At 48.3% G+C, this 20,263-nt stretch overlaps 1 protein-coding gene across 1 annotated transcript in view; it reads right to left on the bottom strand.

Moving 5' to 3' along the window:
* FAM178B (family with sequence similarity 178 member B) overlaps positions 1–20,263 on the bottom strand; it is a 194,033-nt gene that overhangs the window by 45,962 nt on the left and 127,808 nt on the right. The window contains exon 13 of the mRNA XM_082229961.1: positions 10,372–10,447. Coding sequence (XP_082086087.1) covers positions 10,372–10,447 — 76 coding nt within the window. The remainder of the gene's footprint in view (positions 1–10,371; positions 10,448–20,263) is intronic.

The raw sequence follows: 20,263 nt of genomic DNA, 5'->3' as shown, positions 1-20,263 counted from the left end.
AACCAAATCTATGATCATGCCCTTCCAAGTCTAATACATCTGTATTTTTTAACATTATCCATTCCCATAGCCAGCAGAGAAGGACACTTCATAATATAATTTCAAATGTGGTAGAGAGAATCCACCCCTTTCATTAGCATCTGTTAGCAATTAAATTTAATTCTGGGCTTCTTCCCCTGCCAGATAAATTTAGATATATCCTTTTGCCATTGCTTAAAGTATTCTGGCTCCTCTGACCACGGTATTGATTGGAATAAAAACAGCATTCTTGGCAATACATTCATTTTAATCATCGAGATCCTTCCCCACAAAGATAAATTCATCCTTCCCTATAACTCCATATCCCTCCTTATTTCATTCTAGATCTTTACATAATTATCTTTGAAAATAAGTGCTGGAGATGTAACAAGGTTGAGGGTACGTTTTATCATATGTAGTGGACTTGTAAAAGGGTAAAAGAATATTGAGAAATGATATATAATGAACTGGGGAAAATGTTCAAAAGTACCTTTCCAAAAAGAGTCCTTTTTGTTGGGGATAATTCAGAGGGAAATTCCCAGGTGTCAAAAAGGACTATTTATGTGTGCCATTATTGCAGCCCGTGTCTTCTTAGCCCAAAAATGGAAAATGAGTGAGGTCCCAACCAAAGAAGAATGGCAACTTGCAGATTTAACACATAGAATAAGAGAACAAGAAAAATGCAAGTTTAAAGAAGACTAGAAAATGTTTATGGAATATATGAATAAAAACTGTGTTCATTTAAAAACGCTGGTAACATTAAGATAATTTCAAAGTGTAAATAAGATTTGATAGATGTAACAATGGATTATTGAATGCTTTAGTTCATGTAAAATATGCAGCGCTGTATGGTATGCAAAACGAACCACTGAAAGAGAAGAAGGGAAGTCACTGATTCAAGGTTGTTTAAATGAATATTCTGAAATGTAATTTAGAAAAATTAATAAAAAACTATTTTAAAAAAAGATATGTCATGGAGATGTGTGGAATTCCTCCCAGGGCCTCTGCAGCCCTAACAATGGGCAGAATAAAGCAGCCGCCTCCGCTGGCAGACACTGGGGAGCCATGAGGCTTTGTGGGGAAGACCTGTAGGTGCCCTATCGCCAGCTCTACACCTGCTGGTCTAGCTTGCTGCCCTCAGGGGCAGTGCAGCCTGCTGTCCTATCATCAGTGCCAAGGTAAGATCCAGCTGTCTGTCTGGTTGCCTTTTGAACATCGAAAGGGTGTGTGTGTGTGTGTGTGTGTGTGTGTGCCATTTTGTCCTTTGCCTCAGGCAGCAAAACATCTTGGCCCAGCCCTGGATGTGTGTGAGCCAAGGGGCCTGCTCAAGCAGCAGCTTGCAGGCGTGTCGTGCCTCTGCTCGCCCCCCGCTCTGTCCTCCAACCGGTTTGCTGTTAGCAGCTCGTGACTCAGGGCTGCCTGTCGAGTGCCTGACAGCAAGACTCACCCATTCTGCCGGCAAACAACAGCTCAGCATCCCACTGAAGAATATCAGAGATTGGCAGGAAATTGCAGCAGCTCCAAACCCTGGATCAGAAGCCTGCAGTCTATACTGGCACACACACATGTGCACTGGTTTTCTTGCTGAAGTCGTGTGCTCTGCGATGGAGCCGAGGGCATAGTGCAATTGCTATGCTGCTATTGAACTATGCTGTGCAGCACAAGCAGAGCAGAACTATCCAGTCCTTTGCCTTAGGACAACTTTTTCTTGGTGGGGGGCATAATAAAGGCAGAGGCAGATTTCCAGCAATGGACACTGGGTCTTGAATTGCAGAGCCAGTTTTCCTGCAACAGAATCACAGGTGGGCCAAAGATTGCCAGATTCAGCAACGTAGTGTGGGTTGCCGCTGCCTGGGATGGGTGTGCACTGGAGCAAAGCGGGGCTGCACTGAGCTGCCTATCCCCCCCCCCTGCACAGGGGGGAGCCAGCCAACGCGGCCCTTGGTGGGCAGAAACGGGGGACTGGGCCGGGCCACGCTGGGGTCACCTGTATGGAGGCGCCTGGTTCGCACCCACTCAAAAATTGTGTGCCCGGGGCCCTGGTACCCGTCACACTTCACCCCCATCCAGTTCATAATAATACGTACAACATTAATACAAAGAATGTATCCAGTTATTCAGAGTACTTCACATGCTTCAGTCACCCTTACAAGGAAAAGCACTATTCTTATTCCCACATTGCAGATGCAGGAGCTGAGGCCATGAGAACAGCTGCTTGTGGCTGAGCTCTGAACTCATGGTTCATACTTGGCCACAAAAGCATGGCAATGGCAGTGGGCACTTCCAGACAACCTGTTTATTGAGCATTCATCTTGATTTGTTTGCAGGGAGATTAGACAGCATTGGCTATTTAATGTGATTTGTTTGCGGGAAGGTTAGATGTTGTAGCGTCAAAGCCTCTGTTGTTATTGCACACTTTCCAGTACATTTTCCCGTTGGTTTCCTTTAGGGAAGCCGTTTTGTTCTGCCAGAGCTTCCAAACCTGAATTTGCTGGTATGTGAATGAATCCCACTCAAAAATAGCAACAATGCCCGGGAAGTGAACTAACAGCATTCTGCCCCTTTGCATGGAGCTTATCTGGCAGCATGATAGGGATGTTGGGCGAGTCAGCAGCAGCAGCTGCAGCAGCAGCAGATCTTTGCATTCAGTCCCATGAGGAGGGAGGGTGGCAGGGCAGGTGGATGAAAGGATCAAACAGTAAGAAGGCTTCTCAAATGCAAGGACTCTGACCTGGCCAGTTTGTGCACTGCAGCTCTTGAGACCAGGAGGCAATTGAGTGAGCTGATGAGCCCAAGACATTTCTGGAGCCACTCAAAACAAACTAGGATATAATACTGGCAAAGGCCTGAGAGAGGAGGAAATCAAATAAAACTGGGAGAGGAGAAAGGAAAGGTGAAGACAGGCATAATACAGAAATAGCTCACAGCAGATTTGTCAGCCTGGCTTTCTTCAACTTTCACCAATGAAACGACAGGCATTTGGCTGGCACAGCTGGCAGCCTTGCCCCTTCTGCCATGCTTCAGGAGTGTTGATACCTTTTAACACTGTTAGAAGTGCTGTACAAATACCTGCCTTTATATCGTCACTTGTTGCTGTATTAATTTAAAAAGTTTTTATTTATTTATTTTAAAACTGCTCTGGGGAAGAGAGTCGTCTGCTCCCAACTTGCAGGACTGGTTTCCCCGTCACTGCCTACTCAGACTTGACTCTGAATAGCAGCCTCTGTGTGATCTGCTTGGCACGCAGTGGGGGCAGCTTGATAGACCTGGCTGGCCTAGAAATGCCCTGCATATTTCTCCCCAATGTGAAGACGTTTGTTTCCAGTTACTTTGTTGTCGTTAGCAAAAAGAAGGGATTGTTGGCTCCTGTCTTAGCTGCCACATGATGTGAGCCCCAACACCACAGAACCAGAGCCCAAAGGATTCTACCCCACACATGCACCCCACAGATGTCACATGGGAGTGAGCACTGTGGCTTGTGGGCTTGTAGTCAGAGGATGAGGGCCGGAGGCTGCACTGGGGATGAACAAGCAGAGCAACCTCCTCTTCCCTGGCTCAGATAAGTCCCTTGAAGAGGCTGCACGGCGGGTTCCCTTCCCTTGGCAGAAGTTGTGGGATCAGTTCACTCACTGGCAACTAGAGACAGCAGTTCTGTGTTTTCAGCTCCCCCAACTGACTTGCAGCAAAAAAGAATCCCATCCCTTCTCCTGAAAAAGGCAGCCCTATGAAATAGGAGGCACCCTGACACCGAAATAAAATGAGTCAACAATCTAGGGACACAAGGGCAGACTTACGAGAGACACCAATCCAACATTTCCGTGCCATTCCTTTTTCAGGGGAGATTTGCAAGGGCAGAAGAACCGTTTGGGAGATGGGCTTCATCTTTTGCAGGCGTGCTCCCTGGATTCTCCCTGGATTATTGACTCTCCTCCTCCCTTGGCATACATGTAAGTGGAAGTGCAACTTGCAGGGTGGGGGCTGCACTTCTCAACCCCTATAAGGACCTCAGCTAGCAGGCAGCTCCAGCTCCATTTCTTAGGCTTCACCCTGCCTGCCCTGAATAATGTTGTTTGAGCTCTGTGAGCTGCCATCAATGCTACAGTCTCTGCCTGCCTGGGTTTTCAAGCCTAAAAAGGCAATGGAACAGCAAGCAAATGGAAGGAAGCCAATCCCACCCCACTCCCCCGAGAGAACGGAAAAGGCCACTCAGAAAGACAGCCTCTGTTCCCAGCCAGGCCTGACCTTCTGTAGGATAGGATGTGGGTTTCTGCTGAAAGGGATCAATTCACATGACACTGACCCAAAGCCACCATTCCTTGACCTCACAATTGTCTCCCATCGAAATGGCACGAGAGAGGGGGTAGCAATGTGGGTGTCAAATCCAGACTCCAGCAGGGAGGGAAAGGAGACTAGCGGGAAGGGGGGAGCCTGTGAGACTAAGAGAGCCCTGCTGGATTCGATGAATCGTCTGTGTAGTCCAGCATTCTGTTTCTCGTGCTGGGGAAGCAGAAGCCTCCAAGAATCCCATGTCTCGTGGTACATGAGGGCAGAAGCCCCCTCCAGCTGCTGCTCTCCAGTAACGGGTGTTTGTGACCAGCAGCCATGTGTCGGGGACTGGCGGAGCTCCAACGTGCACATGGCAGAGCCAGGGGACCAGGGGAGTGACCCAGGGGAGGGGACCAGTGATTTATGGGGTTTGATGCCACCCACAAGGCAGGAAATAGGGCAGGGGGTGGAGATCACTTTAGCTTACTTTTTCTGCAACTCTTTTTCAGATATGGCAATCAAAAACCAAACACAGTATTCATATTCTGGTTATACCATAGAGTTTTATAAAGTTGCTATGATATTGGAACTTTTATTTTTTTATCCCTTCCCTAATGATCTCTAGCACAGTGTTTTGACCGAGCTACCCAACATGATCCCAAGATCCCATTCCTGTTACATCAGACTCCATCAGTATGCATGCAGCTAGGATTTATTTTTATTTGCCAAGATGTGCTTAACATTACATTTACTTACAACAAACCATGTTTGCTATTGCCCATTCACTCGGTTTTGAGAGATCTTTGGGAGCTCTTTACAATTCTTTTTATTTTTACCAACCTGAATAATGTGGTGTCACCAGCAAGTCTGGCCTCTAACCGTCCTCCCCCGTATCTAGGCTGTTGATGAACATGTTAAAAACTAAAACAGCTCCTTGGGGAACCGTACTTTTGTGGGAAATTTCAGTCAAATATAGCTAGCAAGCTTGGGGCTAGTTAATGCATGAAGGGGTTATTCCCCCTTCACCTTTGGTGAAGATGGAAGTAAAGGTTCTTTGTTCATTCTAAAGTTGACCAAGACAACACTGCGCTTCAAGCCCAGACTGTGTGCCGAGAAGTATTTTTCTGTGTTTTGTAAAACATTTTTTTTCTACCTGTGTTCTTGCTGCTGCATGGAATAACACATTAATCTCTGGGGTTTGTAAGTAATGCATTTAAAATTGCTAATGGTGTGATCTGTTCATTGCAAGAAGGGTAGAAATGGGGAAGTGCTGTAAATGGGTTAAATCTAACAGCCTATATTCCTAGGCTATACTGTTGCTTGCTTTTGTGGTCTAAAACTTTGCTGCTGGGACTCTGGCTCTGTTACTAGAGTTTGATTGCCCCACATTTCAGATGTAGGCACCCAGCGCATTCTTTTATTAATTAGCCCACATGGGTGATATATACTATTTCTTCCCCTGCAACCTAATCCATCTTTTTAGCAACCAAGACGTATCTCATTACTGTCATCATCAGACCTTTGCTGCTTGTTCAGGACAAGGATGAAGAATACAAGGCATCCAGATATTAAGTGGGGGTTGGTTGCAATTATTTCCTCTGCTCAGCCCATAATCCAGCCATGCTGATGAGTACATTTTTTTTAGCTGCCTATAAAAAGTGTGCTTGTTTCTGCACCTCCACAACGCCTGCTGACTCAGTATACCATAAGTCAATACTGATCCTTCTTCAAGCTGGCCTTGTAAAGGCCACCCTGAATTTCTCAAGGCTCCAGGAAGGAAGAATGTACAATAGCATCATAGGTCCAGGTCAGACTGTGCATTTAAACAAATAATTGGCAAGAAGCTTGAAATGGTGGAAACTGGAAAAGGTGGCTTAAGCAGAGTCACAAAACTGATCCAGCTTCTCAGAAACTTTGGCAATTCCACTGCTAATCCCTGATAAAGTCCAAAATTCTAAGGCTTGAGTTGGGAACCCGGTGGTCCTTTCAAGGACTGGGTGTGCTCAGGCCACAAAGTCCTTCTTCAAAGAACAGTAATGTGACACACATCTGTGCTTGTGATTGGCCGGCATATATAAGGCCTCCAGACTGGACTGGGCAGGCCAGGTGTAAACCGGCTCTTGCCTGGCCAACAGGTTAGAAGCGCCTGCTTGCTGCCTCAGGTCTGAGTGCAGCTTTGTTTCCAGGCTGGCTCAGTTGCCTGCTGCCCTGGCCAAGCCTTGAGGCAGCACGCCTTGCGCTGATCGGATGGGCTGAGTCGGCACTTCTGGGGCCCCACTGCCCCTGCCAAGCTCCTGTGCAGACTTGCCCTTGTAAAAGCGATTCCTCCGTGTGCACTCTTTCCCTGCCTCCCAAGTGCTTCTAACTCTGCATAACCTCGTTGTGGGTTTGAATGTTAACAAATCAGCAGAAATTTCATTTCAGCGGAGCACTAGAGGGGAGGGGGCAGTGGGGGGGGGAGGAGAGGGAAAGCAATCTGTCAGATCTCCTCTCCGCTCACGTCCATTCCCATCGCTCCCCATTGTGCCTGCTGATTGCTTATTCTTCTTCCTTAAAAAGAAGCCTTGGAGAATATTTAAACAATAGCTTACTTGCTGGGATGAATCAAAAAACATATATAGAGCTAAATATACAAAAATAAGCTGCCCACCTGCACGCCTTTCTCGGTGCAAAAGCACAGAAGCCAAAGGAGTTTCTGCTGTGATGGGCTTTGGAATAAGCCAAGTTGGCAATTTCGAAATTACATTCAATTGCTGGAGCAGAAAACAAAGTATATAGCTCTGGACATCAACAAATTTTTTAAAATGGGGGTGGGGGGTTGATTTTGAAGGAAGCAAAGCCAGAGCTGGCTTTGTCTGTCAAGTCATTCCCTTGCAACCCAAGCTGCATGCAAAGGACTCCTTAACTCTCTCCTCTCCATTGCGCACAAAACTTTTACCAACCTGGGGCCGATGGGAGATATAGTCCAAAACATGTGCAGAGCACCAATGTTGGTAAAAGTTGGTGCACAGCAGGGGGCTACAGGGGGGATAGCCAGGTTTTTTGCCCTGGGCAAAGCCTCCAGAGGGGTACCATTGAGGCTCCTAGCGTGTGTGTGTGTGTGTGTGTGTGTGTGTGTGTGTACTCAAATGCACATGGGAGGCCAAACTGGGTCTTTGACCCTGGTGAAATAAAGCCTAGTTTTGCCCCTGGTGCACAGCAAGAGAGGCCTGGGTAGCACGCAACCCCCCCCCCCCAAATCTTAGGCACCTCACCTTTTACTCTTGTCCATAATGCAAGGGCAGCTCAAGGGCTTTGAGAGAGGGAACTGCTGCTCACTGCCTTGGGGGGTGGTGGTTGAAGAGTCATTTATCTAGCATCTCAGATACATTGTGAGGATTCTTGGGGAGCAGATGGGAAGCCCTGGGTTCCAGACTGAGTTGCTAGACCTCCAGTTGCCTACCCCTAATATACAGAGATGTGTGGGAAAGGGCTGATGTATTGCTCATAAGGAGAAAAAAGTTTATCTTCATTTTGTGATCCTGTCAAGTCTTCATCAGTTTGCATCATTCAAATAGAGTTACAGATTTTTAAAAAAATGTTTCAGCTTGCTTAAGATCATAAGAACGTAAGAGAAGCCTGCTGGAGTAGGCGAAAGAGGGCCCACCTAGTTCGGCCTCCTGTCCTCACAGGGGCGAACCAGGCGCCTCTGGGAAACCTGCAAGCCTTCTTTAAACTGAGTAGGGAGAGTTCGGCTGGAAGACACAGAAGGATGGGAAGCAAGAGCGATGGAGTGCTGCAAGGACCGGGCATGAGCAGGTGAAAGGCAAAGACACAGCAGAATGTGCAACTGCCTTTGTGGATGTGACTTCCCTTCTCTCTCTCTCTTGCTTTTCTACCAGCCCCTCCTGCCAAAACGTCGACCGAAAGCTCTTTGAGGTGCAGAGCCTCCTGTAAAGCAGGGCAGCCAATGTGGAAGTACTGGCTTCCATCCTTCCTGAACGTTGGCTCTGCTGGCTGGGGCAGGTGGTAGCCGTAGTTCAAGACAGCAGGAGAAAGGGCACCAGGGTGGGGAAGGCTGCTTTAAACCAGCACGAATGTCTCAGTCAGTAGAGCATGAGACTCTTAATCTCAGGGTCGTGGGTCTGTGCGCCCCCCCCCCCGGTTGGGCAAAAAGATTCGTGCATTGGAAAGGGTTGGACCAGATGACTCTCTTGGTTTCTTCCAACTTTACAATTCTATGGATGTTTCAGCAAGAGGCATCCTGTCTGGGCCCCAAACCCAGCCCTTCTGGTTACTGCCTCCCTGCTTGGTTGCTAACCAGGAGGCATATGGAGGGAGGAGAAAATGAATTTGGGGGCAGCAGGATTCCCAGCAGTGCATCTATGGCACTGGCGCATAAGACCCACGGGCTTTTTCCAGTGGCCTTGATATCCTTTTGTGAGGGTAGTTATATAAATAATTTTATAAACAAACAAACAAACAAATAAATATTCATCAAAACTCTTGACACAGAAAACATTCTGTCAGACTATTTGGCCCCTCATGTATGACAGATACACATGCTCCTGTCTACGCAAGAGTGCAATGTGCGGGAGATGCTAATGGCAGGGCACATGCTGCTGGAAAGGATGCTAAGAGCAGGCGGCCTTGCTGTCGTGTCGCTTTCCTCTGCAGGGATCCCATCAGCCTTTATCAGTCCCAGACGCAAGCAGCTATATTAATTTTCTGGCATTGCGTTCAAAGTTGAGAAATCAAAGCCAGGAAGGATTGGAACCCCGTCACACATGGCAGTCACAAAACCACTGTGCGCACCTCCTCCCTTTCTCCTCCCCTCCTCTGCCCGGGGGGGGGGGGCGCGTGGAGATGGACCCCAGATGAGAGCAGAAAAGTTGCTGGAGGCAACGATGGTTTCTAGAGGTCTTAGAGGGTGGGCCACCTTGGAAGGTTCTGAAGGGGCTGGATGCACCTTTTTAATTCCGGGGTGGGCAACATGCAGCCTGAGGGCTGCTTCTAGACTAAATGCAGGGAGGGGCGAGAAGAAAGAAAACGAAAGGGAAATGGGAGAAGTGAGAGGGAGAGAGAAGTTGGTGGCAGAGAGAGGCTGAGAGAGCGGGGAGAGAGAAGTCGGTGGCAGAGGGGCAGGGACAGGGAGAACACAGGCTGTAATAGAGAGAAGGGGAAGAGAAAGCAGAGAACGAGGGAGGGAGAAAAGGGGTGTCCTGCCCACTTCTGGCCCCAGCCTGCCCACTACCAGCATGTGGTTCCCTGGCAGATTTCCTCCCCCCCCCCAGGAATGTATTCCTGAAGATAAAATGACTTGTCCTTTCATGCCTTAATGTGTGTCCGAATTCTGACCTGCAAAGGTTCCTTCTGCTGACAGGGAGTTTGCAGGGCACAACGTGGCTCTCCTTCTGTGCCAGGGCCAGGTTGCCCTGTGTCACACCTGCTTTGCTTCCCCTTCTGGGTAGACATGCTCAGACGTGCACAGCTGCAGTGCTCAGCCTGCTGGGGAGTTCTGAATGCATTCTAAGTCACACCTGGAGTTCTTGGGGCCCTGTAAGCCTGGCTGGCACTCTGTCTGCACCCCAAAATGTGTATATGAGCTTGGAAAAAGGCATGCACCAACTCACTGACAGTCACACAGACATAGAAAGGCCTCTTTCACAGGCAAAACTTTGACAACTGCTGGTCTACACAAATGTTTCAGCATCCACAAACAGGATGCAATATCCCTGCCAGCCATGCTCCCAGAAAAACCCATAGCCAGTATTCCAAGGGAGCTCCTGCCATACAAGAAAGGTGATTCCGACTAAACCTCAAGAAGAACCGTCTGACGGGAAGAGCTGTTTGACAGCGGGATGGTCTCCCTTGGGAAGTGGTGGACTCTCCTTCCTGGGAGGTTTTTAGGCAGAGATTGGATGCCCACCTGCCATGGATGAGATGAGATCCCTGCCTTGCAGGTTGGGCTAGATGGCCCTTGGTCTCCCTTCCAACTCTAAAATTCTGTGATCCTTTGATTCTATGATTCTATGTTGGAAGGATCCCAGGAAAGCATCATCAGACCTGGAACCCGTTCACCCTCTTCCCACGTTTCCCCACACTAACCTCATTGCTCACTGCTGTCTGCGTCTTTCCCAGCAGCTTTGTAATGAAACAGAGACTCAGGTTCCTGCGCAGTTGTCTAGAGGAAAGAGGAGAAAGCATTAGCCGCTCCAGCCCCATGCCAAGAAGCCTTCCCTTCCTTCATCATGCCATGGACCCGCTCTGCCAAGAGCGTGGCAGATTCGTGATGTTGCCAAAGGGCAGCAAAGTTTCTGTTTTCAAATGGAATTATTACTTTTTTTAAAAAAAACACACAACCCAACAAGGGCAGGCAGGAGCATTTGGATTGTACGCCTCAGGTGCCAAAGTGCCCTTTGGATCAGTCCTAAGGATCCCCACTCTTTTTCTCTCTCTCCAAGGCTCTCAGGGCCCCTCCAGATATCCTTTTCATGGGGCATTCATGGAGACTGGGGCAGTCATATGCAACCCCACTTTTTAAGAACTGTTCAAGTCTGCAAAGGTTTTGGGATGAACATTCTGCTTTGCCTCCAATCAGCACCTGCCCCATAACCTCCTGCTAGAATCCTGTAACTTTTCATAACCACAAATATTCAGGTGGGGACAGGATTCGCCCTGCTTTTGCTGTGCTATAACACAAGAGTTCCCTTCTGGACAGCAACAGTATAGTAACACTGGGGAAGCATCACAGAGCAAAGGATGTGTGGGTGGTCCAGTATAAAGTCACAACTCATGCACTATTACTGAATCTGTGACATGCTGCAGAATGCACCCACAAAAACCCCACTGGTCTGGAGGGACCTCAGTTTCCCATCACAGGTTTCATTCACTCCATGAGATTCGTGTCAGGAGAACCACTGGGTGGATTGTGCCCCATATTAGTGAGTGGCCTTTTGGGTTTCCCTTCTCTCAGGCAATGAAACCATCTTGGACAGAGGCCACCAGCACCATGCAAAGGTGTCGCTTAGGAGTGAACCACAAACCTCTTGCTAAAGCATTGGCAGAGCTCTCTCTCTCGCTGCCTCCCACTTTATTTAATTTGCTAGCCACTCTGTGAGCATTCTTTTGGATGATTTTCTTTTTACTAATTACGTAAATTTAGACTGCCCTCTTATTATGTTAGCACTACAGTTGTATCCTCTTTCCGTATTCTGCGTCGTATTATTATTATTTTATTAGATTTATATACCACCCTTCATCACAAGTTCTCAGGGCAGTTCACAGGACAAAAATAAGTAAACAAAACAGCACAACAACAACAACACGCACACCCTTCCCACAGTCTCATTTAAAAGGCTGTAGAATATTAATCAACCCATGGCCTGGTTGAAGAGGAATGTTTTCTCTTGGCGCCTAAAAATTGGGTTGTATCCAGTGCAGCGCTAAGTTAAAGTTGCTTAGTGGGATACTTACTCTACTGGTGGGATGTTGTTGCCCAAAGGAATGCCTAAGCAGGTTGCTGGCATCTTTGCTGCACAATGATTCTCTGCTGGCGCAACACTGACCTGGATTCCTCTGTTGCGCTGCGTTACTCCCTTGCACGAGGGCCACTGCAGAACTCTGGCACCACATGCAAACCAAAAGCTTCTGTGCCAACAGGCCACTCTTATCATCCCCAGCATTAGGCTGGAACTCTTGACCCTCATTTCAAGTCATAGTAAGCCACCTTGGCTATATCCAAAGCCAAGCAGCAGCAAGTAAATTAAATCAGCTATATGCATTCTGACAACGCAAACTGGCACGCTGCTCTTTCGCTGACGGTGACGTCATAGAATCATAGAATTGGAATAGACCACAAGGGCCATCGAGTCCAACCCCCTGCCAAGCAGGAAACACCATCAGTCACTGGCAACAAGGCTGGCAGCCGGGGATCCCTGAGGGCCAAGCCAGGCAAGATGTAAAAGCAGTCGTGGGAGATTGGGAATGGCGTTACACCGGGGGGGGGGGAGAGTTAACGTCCCCCTCTGTGAAGGCTATAGCACTGATGAGCAGGAAGGAGCCCACGCATCATCCTCCAGGGATTCAGCGCTGCAGAATCTCCAGAGCTTGCTGCCCCTTGGGACTGTGCCAAGGCCCACACCCTTCTCCCCAGCCCTGCTTCCCACCCTCCTCGAGTGTTTTGCCTGGCTAAAATGTGTCCATGAACTCTGACAATGCCTCTTAGTTGTTTGGTTGTTTGGACAGGGGCTAGAGAGGGACGTGTGAGCATGTGCAGAAACGAGCCCATTTACAGAAAGGCTGCTCCTCCAACCTTGGTCCTTGGCCCAACCTGCCACTGGCATTTGGCCCCCAGAAGGCAGCCCAAGAGGGAATGTGGCCCTTGGTCACAAAAAGGGTCTCCCCACCCCTGCCAAATAAAGTGGTGGATGCACCCAATATGGTGGCTTAGGGTGAAAGAAGGCCTAATACAAACAGAGCCTTTACAGGAGTCCTTGTGTGAGCCCGGCTCCTTCTCGGGCTCGCAGTTGCCGCAATGGAACTACATGGCAGCAAACTGAGCACTGATTCAGCCACCGGCTCTGTCCTTCCCCGATTCATAAGCCAGCTGCCTGCCTTTAAAGTGTCACATGAATGATAATCTGTTTATAGGCCCGCCCTTCAGCTTCTTCATAGGAAAAAAGAGAAACTTTTCCTTTTATATATGCAAAGCTGTCCTGGGAGTTTGGGAATGAGGGCAGATTGCAAGCATCCTAAGCAGCACCAGCCACAGCTGGCTTTGACTGACAATTTGCAGCCTTATTCCCCCCTCCCTGGCAGTTTGACCCTGGTGATGGGAAAAGGTGTTCTGCCTGAACTGAATGGAGCTGAGCCACTTTGAAATTGAACCCGTTGCTCTACAAAATGATGTCTTCATCCATAATGTTTCAAGGTACCCTTCAGCCCCTCTATTTGCATACCATTTGGGAATCCCTGCTTTAAATGAAGAAGAGGAGCCTTCCCCAGCCTGCTGCCCCCGCCTCCAAGTTCTGAATTACAGTTCCCCTCAGCCCCAGTCAGCCGTATGGGGGCTGGAGCTGATGGGGCACGGCCATTCTGGCAGAGGCTGGTGGCAGATGCAGGGCAAAACACCTGTGGAAGGGCACCAGGTTGGCACATTTTGAGTGGAATGAACACATAACAGCGCTGAGCATTCATTGTGGGTTTTGTCCTTGCTGCCGAAAGAGAAGCCCTTTTGTTTTCTTCTGCTGAGGGTGTGTTCCTTTTGTGTGATGTGTAAATATTACTAGCACCATGCGAAACTCTGCAACTTAGTGCTGCTTCACTTCCTACAGGATTCCTCCTACAGGCAGTTTCTTCGCTGTGTATACACACGGCATGGAGATTTCACACAAATTCCAGATTCTTTTTTAATATGCACAAAGAGGATCACATAATGTGCAGAGTCCTAATTTTTAAAATTTCTTTAGAATATTTGTACACCAACCTCCAGAAAAAATTATCCCAGAGAAGTTTACAATATTGTTTAAGACTTTAAAACAACAATAGCAAAACGAAATACATCAGAACATTAAAGCAGAGTGGAACACACATTAAACACACCAGTACTTAACATAGTATAAAATCGTTTAAAATGCCTGAAAGAACAATCACACCTTAACCCAGTGTTTCCCAACCACTGTTCCGCGGCACACTAGTGTGCCGCAAGATGTTGCCTGGTGTGCTGCGGGAAAAATTAAAAAATTCGAAAGATTTTTTTTTAAAAAAAGTCAAATTTTCGATTGGGGTGCCGTCACTAGATGACCCCTGGGGTTCCCTCCCTCCCTCCTGCTCTGCGCCTCCCTCCTCCTCCTCCTCCTCCTCCTCCGGGGAGGCCCTTCCTGGCTCTCGGCCAAGGCTTGGCGGCTGCCACTCACTCACTCGCTCGCCCACCCGTCCCTCCATCCCTGCACCCGGCCTCTCCCCCTCCGTCCCCGGCGCGGGGGCTGCCGGGATCCGTAGTCCCCTCGCCCTTGGGCTCCGCGCCCGCGCAGGGTGCGCGAACTACATTTCCCAGCGTGGCCTGGCGGGCCGGGCGTTTTGTTTGAAGCGCTCTTCTCCCGGCCATGGAATGAGCGCAGCGGCGGCGGCCAGGCGGGCAGGGGCTCTTCCGCGCAGACCCCGCGCAGCCTGCCTGCGCCCCCGCGGAGATTGGGCGGCAGGATGGAGCCCGGGGATCCCCGCGGAGGCGGAGCGGCGGAGGCGGAGACTGCCCCCCAGGTAGGGCTGCGTCGGGGTTTTTTTATTTTTGCAATGCTGCATCCGCGCCGGAGGGGACGCATCGGACCGCGGGGAGACCCCTTGGCGGGCGTGCAAGGCAATGCATGCGTGCAGGCGTTGCATGGAGTGCAGTGCAATGCAATGGCAACGCGGCGCCCTGTATGCATGCATGCAACTTCCACCGGCGCTCCGGACTTGGCAGGTGAGGGGGGTCCCCAGTGGGCGGCAGAGAGAGCCAGGAGGGCGAAGGGGAGCCGGGGGGGGAGCAGCGCTGCTCCCCAAGCCGAGCCCGGGGGGAAACTTCGGCGTCGTTGCGCCGGGTGTTGGAAGCGGAGGGGGCCCCTCACCTGCAAAACCTGGTCGCCTCTCATATATTTCGTGCATTGCATTCATCGCCCGCTTTCTCCTCCAAGGAGCTCCCGGGGGCGCGTGTGGTTCTCCCCGTGTTATCCTCGCAACAACAGCCCTGCGAGGTGGGTCAGGCGAGTGGCCCAAGGGAGCACCCAGGGATTGTCCTGGCCAGGTGGGGTGATTTGAACCCTGCTCTCTGCCCGGTCTTCGTCCTCATTTAGCCCCCACATGTGCATGACTGTGCATGACTGAGGTTTTCCCCCCTCGTCTTGGCTATGGTGTGAGTCTGTGCTGTTAATTAATGGGGTTCTGCCTTCGGAGAAGATGAGCCAGCCCTCAAGGAGGTGATTATGTAATTTGCTAGCAATTCATGTCCCTCCCGGCGTGACGCTGCGCGCTGACGTCACGGGGCTGTAATGGTGGTGTGCCTCGAGATTTTTTTCATGAAACAAGTGTGCCTTTGCCCAAAAAAGGTTGGGAAACACTGCGTTAACCTGGTGCCTAAGGTCACTTTCAGACAACCTGTTTATTAAGCATTCATCCTGATGTGTTTGCACAAAGGTTGAGCAGAGGTGACAGCTATTTACTGAGCATTCATTCTTATTTGTTTCCGGGGAAGATAGATGATGTTGCATTAAGCAAATGTTACCTCACACTTTCCAGTGCCTTTCCCCATCACATTCCTTACTGCAAAAAGGCGGGGGGGGGGAGTTTCGGGGGGGGGCAGGTCTGTTGTGCAAGAGCTCCAAATAAACCTGAATTGCACAACCTGCATTTGCTGGTAACTGAATCCCACCTAAAAATGGTGACATTCTGGAAGCACCCAAAGTGACCAGATACAGTGGTACCTCCAGATATGAACAGGATCTGTTTCGGGGCCCCGTTCGCATCTAGAAGCAAACGTAAACTAGCGATGGCACGTCTGCGCACGCACGCATCGCTTTTCGCCGCTTCTGCGCATGCACGTGACATCATTTTGAGCGTCTGCGCATGCGCAAGCGGCAAAACCTGGAAGTAATGCGCTCCGTTACTTCCCGGTTGCTGCAGAGCGCAACTCGAAGCGTACTCAACCCGAGGTATGACTGTATACTTCTTTGGGGAAGGTGTTGGTTTCCACCTGCCTTTCCCCCAGTATCTGGGGCACCTGAAGAAACAGCTTAGCTAAAGATTTGGGCAGGTTGGCATGGGAGCAGGTGGGCCTTAAGGAGTATGGACAACTCAATAGACATTTGTTCCAATTCAGTGGTAAACAGCATGTTTTCCTGGGGAAATGGTTGGGGCGGGCACACACACAAAACTGCCCAGACCCAGGCCTCTGAATCACAGACCTGTGCCTAGAAATCGCAGCACAAATGGAAATGTGGATGAGCTTCTGCTTCTCAAGTTAGCCAGAGCCTCGCTACCCTCTGGGGCCAAGACCCACATCTGGAACATAAGACTGGCCAGCCAACGAGAATATCCAGGACTTCAGTGGAATAGGAGTTTCATCGACTTGGACTGCTGCTCCTGTTAACCTGGGGAGCCTTCCTTAAACAGCTCGCTGCCACAAGAGAAGGGAGGTGTTCCCACAGAGTTCACCACAAGCTTAGTCTGCCCACAACAGTAGCATAAAGATCTGGTGCTCTTAAGCAGTGGCACGAGGAAGCCTTCTTTTTAGGCCCGCAAGACTTTTGCTGAGCTCTTTGACTTTTGCTGAACCATAAAAAACTTTAAGAGTTGGAAGGAACTTGGGGAACCATCTCGGCTAAGCTCCTTCTCCCCGAGACAGGATTTCCTGGACATAAAGCAGCCATGACAGATTCATGTCCAACCTTGTCTTGAAAAGCTCTAGGGAAAGACATGCTGCAACTTCCTCTTGCACTGCCAAAGCGTTTGCAGTTTCCTGGAGTTCATGGGAGAGCTTCTCGTGTGCAGCCCTTTGCTCCTTCCAACTAGATTAAATGGGGCAAAGTAATGTGCATTGCACAGTAAATTATGCAATTTATAAATTATACAATTTACAATTTATACAATACATAAATTTATAAATTATACAATTTATAAATTATTCAATTTACAGGTTACATAATCCATTTTTTCTCTCCATGCAGAATTTGGATTATATTGCCTGAAAATTATGGTTTTCATCCAGCGTTAATCTGGCTCATAGAGACCATGTCTATATCTGTGTTGGGAGGGCTCAGAATGCTCTTCCATAGAATACATGCCCTTTTAATGTCGTGGAAGGAGAGATCATGGGTTTCTTTCTGTTCTTATTTTTATTATGTGTTTTGTTTTGTTTTTTGTGTTGTACTTTTGTGTTGTGAACCGCTCTGAGATCTATGGGTATACAAATTTAATAAACAATAGTAACATAATAAATTAAGGTTGCCATATTTAAAAAGGTGAATTTGACCTTTTTTTTTCTTTTTTTTTTTACAAAGTTGTTGAGTCTGCCAACTGGCATGCTGATACGGTCACCCACAAAACCATTCACCGGGAAGAGGGATACCTGAAGAATCCGCAGCCCTGGAGGGAGCCAGGTAACTGCTCCCTCCAGACAAAGCCATGCAACTCAGCTCAGCAATTCACACAGCCTGGATCCCTGCCAGCACTCGAGTCATGATTACTTCATTAGTTAGATTAGGAGAGAAATGGCTGCAAAATCTATTGCAATTGTAGCTTTATCACTGGGCACTAGTTGCCCAGTGAAGACACTCCCCACTTCTAAGGTCTGCCAGCAAGAGACTTTAAGGCTGCAATTCAATAGACCCCTACCCTTGGGCTGGGGTCTGGGGGGGGCGGGTTGGTGCTGGAGGACTTGTTTTTATTATTGATATTAATCTTTTGTATCTTTATTTTGGATCTTATGATATATGTGGAAATTGTGCAATTTGGTTGTGTATTTTTTGATGTTTTATTTATTGTTTATAACTTCTTTTGCTATCTTGTAATTATGTATTTTCCCATGTTTTAAGCTGCCTTGAGCATGGCTTGAACTATGGAAAGGTGGCCTACAAATTAAATGATGCATGTATGTATGTACCTGAGAGTAAGTCCCATTGAAGTCAGGATTGCACCTTGCCTGCTGATAAAAGGTAAGCCATTTCCAAATATCAGATGGGGGAACTGAATAATATAAAGGACTAGCTCAGAGGTCACACTGGACAACTCTGCTGTAGCAAGGCTGCATAGCACACACTGTGGGATGTAACATCACTCAAGCAGTCAAATACATTTCCTGTTTGCCCAGAGTGGACACACAGAGGAATGTTGCTCCAGCCAGAAGGACTAACTGTCACACCTGGTCTGGAGCGTCCTCCCCCTGTGTGTGACCAGGTAGATGGGCGTGACCCTGGCAGACCCTACAAATGGGCCAGTCATGCAGCCACCTCTCTCTCTCTTGATCCCTTCTCTCCATTTTGCCTTTGCTATCTGCTGGCTCTCAGCCAGCAGCACATGGGCTCATCCCTCACAGAGGATGAACCCACACTTTTCTCTGTAACTGTAACTGTAACTACAAGATAATGCCTGCCTTCAGGACTATACTGTGAACTGAATGTAAGTAATGATCATTACTTTTAAAAGAAGACTGTCATGTCATTACTGTTTTTAAGAGGGAACTAAATAGGAAATTTACCAGGAACAATCCAATCTGGACAAGCCAGACTGGATTGCTCAACTTATACGATTCCAAGGAATCTATCAACTGACTTCCAGCAATGTGCAAGGGAATGTGCTCTGCTACTAGCTCACTAGTGTGAGTGAAGAAGGATAATATTTAATCAATATATCCTCTCCTACTATCCACAACATTCCCCCCTCAACTCTGTCTTCTAACACTTCACTGCCTCCCCCTCAGCCCTTACCACCTGAGGCAGCCACCTCTCTCTGTCGAATGGTAGAGCCAGCCCTGTTAGGGATTGAGCATGTCCCCTGTGTGAGAGCACCAAAAAGCTGCACAATATGGAAAGAACTTCCTGAGAATCTTTGGTACTCAGGTTTATATGGGAAGCCCTGCTCCTTACTCAGTGTGGAGAAGGAAAAGCACTTGGTACATGCTCAGAAGTAGTTCTCTTTATTCTTGTTGGAAGTTTGCAGGAGAAGAGTTTACACTGACCGAGTAAGGAACCTCCTAATTACCAGACTATCCCTGTACCTTTATCTCTCTGCGGACTTCTCTCTCTCTCTCTCTCTCTCTCTCACTCTCTCTCTCTCTTTTTCTCTCATTATTTTTGTTGTCTAGAGACTGATACATCTTAGGCAGTATCCCGTTTACAGCTTCCTCCTCTTCCTCACACTTCTCTCTCTGACCTCAATATGGGAGGTTATCTTTAACTATCCTCATGGCTGCCTTGTTCTTCTCTAGACTAGTTAGACTAGAACTAGAAACCTTTTCCATCCAAGTTATGCATCTCCTACAACAAACAACTTTATTATTATTTTTACCTACAAGCATCTATGTGTGTGAGACTGCAGCAGGTGTAGTCTACTCTCTAACCAGATTCACTAAGCAAACACTGCACACTTAGTATAAGAAAGGGCTTCGAAGACCTTGTCATTCAGCTCAGTCGGTAGAGTCTGAGACTTTCAATCTCAGGGTTGTGAGTTTGAGCCCCATGTTGGGCAAAAGATTCCTACATTGCAGGGGGTTGGACTAGATGATCCTTGTGGTCTCTTCCAACTCAACAATTCTATGATTCTATCTAAAGAATAATAGGTAATTGAGCCAGTTACCCCAATAATAGTAACCTTAATTTTGTGAGTGCTGTTGCACCAGAGGGAGGTATCAGTGGACTTGGGGAAACCCTAAGGTTTACAGAAGTACCACAATTGTTCCAGGGGCAGGACCCTCGGGAGGGGAATATGCGCCAATTAGGATGAAAGAGGCTCTGTGGGCATGGAATGCTGAGTGCTGGAGGGTGAGGGAGGAAAGAGAACTTGGATGCAGGTTACACTTGTATTATTTCCTATCTGCTTTCTTCATATAAGGTGCTTTCAGACTGTCACTATTTTCTGGTGGGATGCAATTACATACTGGCAAATTCAATTACAGTTGATTGGGAGGTATTGAGCCGAACAAAAACAAAAAAGCTCCCCCAAAAGATTGGACTTCTTTTTCAATAAGTGTTATACAGTGGTTCTTCTCCTTCCTCCTGGGCCGTGTTCAGAAAGTGGGGGGGGGATAAGTGTTCAGACCCCTGGGCTCTCACTTGTAGGGTGCCTCAGGGTTCCATCCTCTCCCCCATGCTTTTTAACATCTATGTGAAGCGCTGGGAGAGATCATCAGGGGGTTTGGGCTGGGTGTTCATCAATATGCAGATGATACCCAGCTCTACCTCTCTTTTAAATCAGAACCTGTGAGGACAGTGAAGGTCCTGTGTGAGTGTCTGGATGGATGGCGGCTAAT

This window comes from Podarcis vaucheri, assembly GCF_965113315.1.
Source record: "Podarcis vaucheri genome assembly, chromosome: 7".
NCBI classification, from domain to species: Eukaryota; Metazoa; Chordata; class Lepidosauria; order Squamata; family Lacertidae; genus Podarcis; species Podarcis vaucheri.
This window is presented reverse-complemented; position numbering and strand designations above follow the sequence as displayed.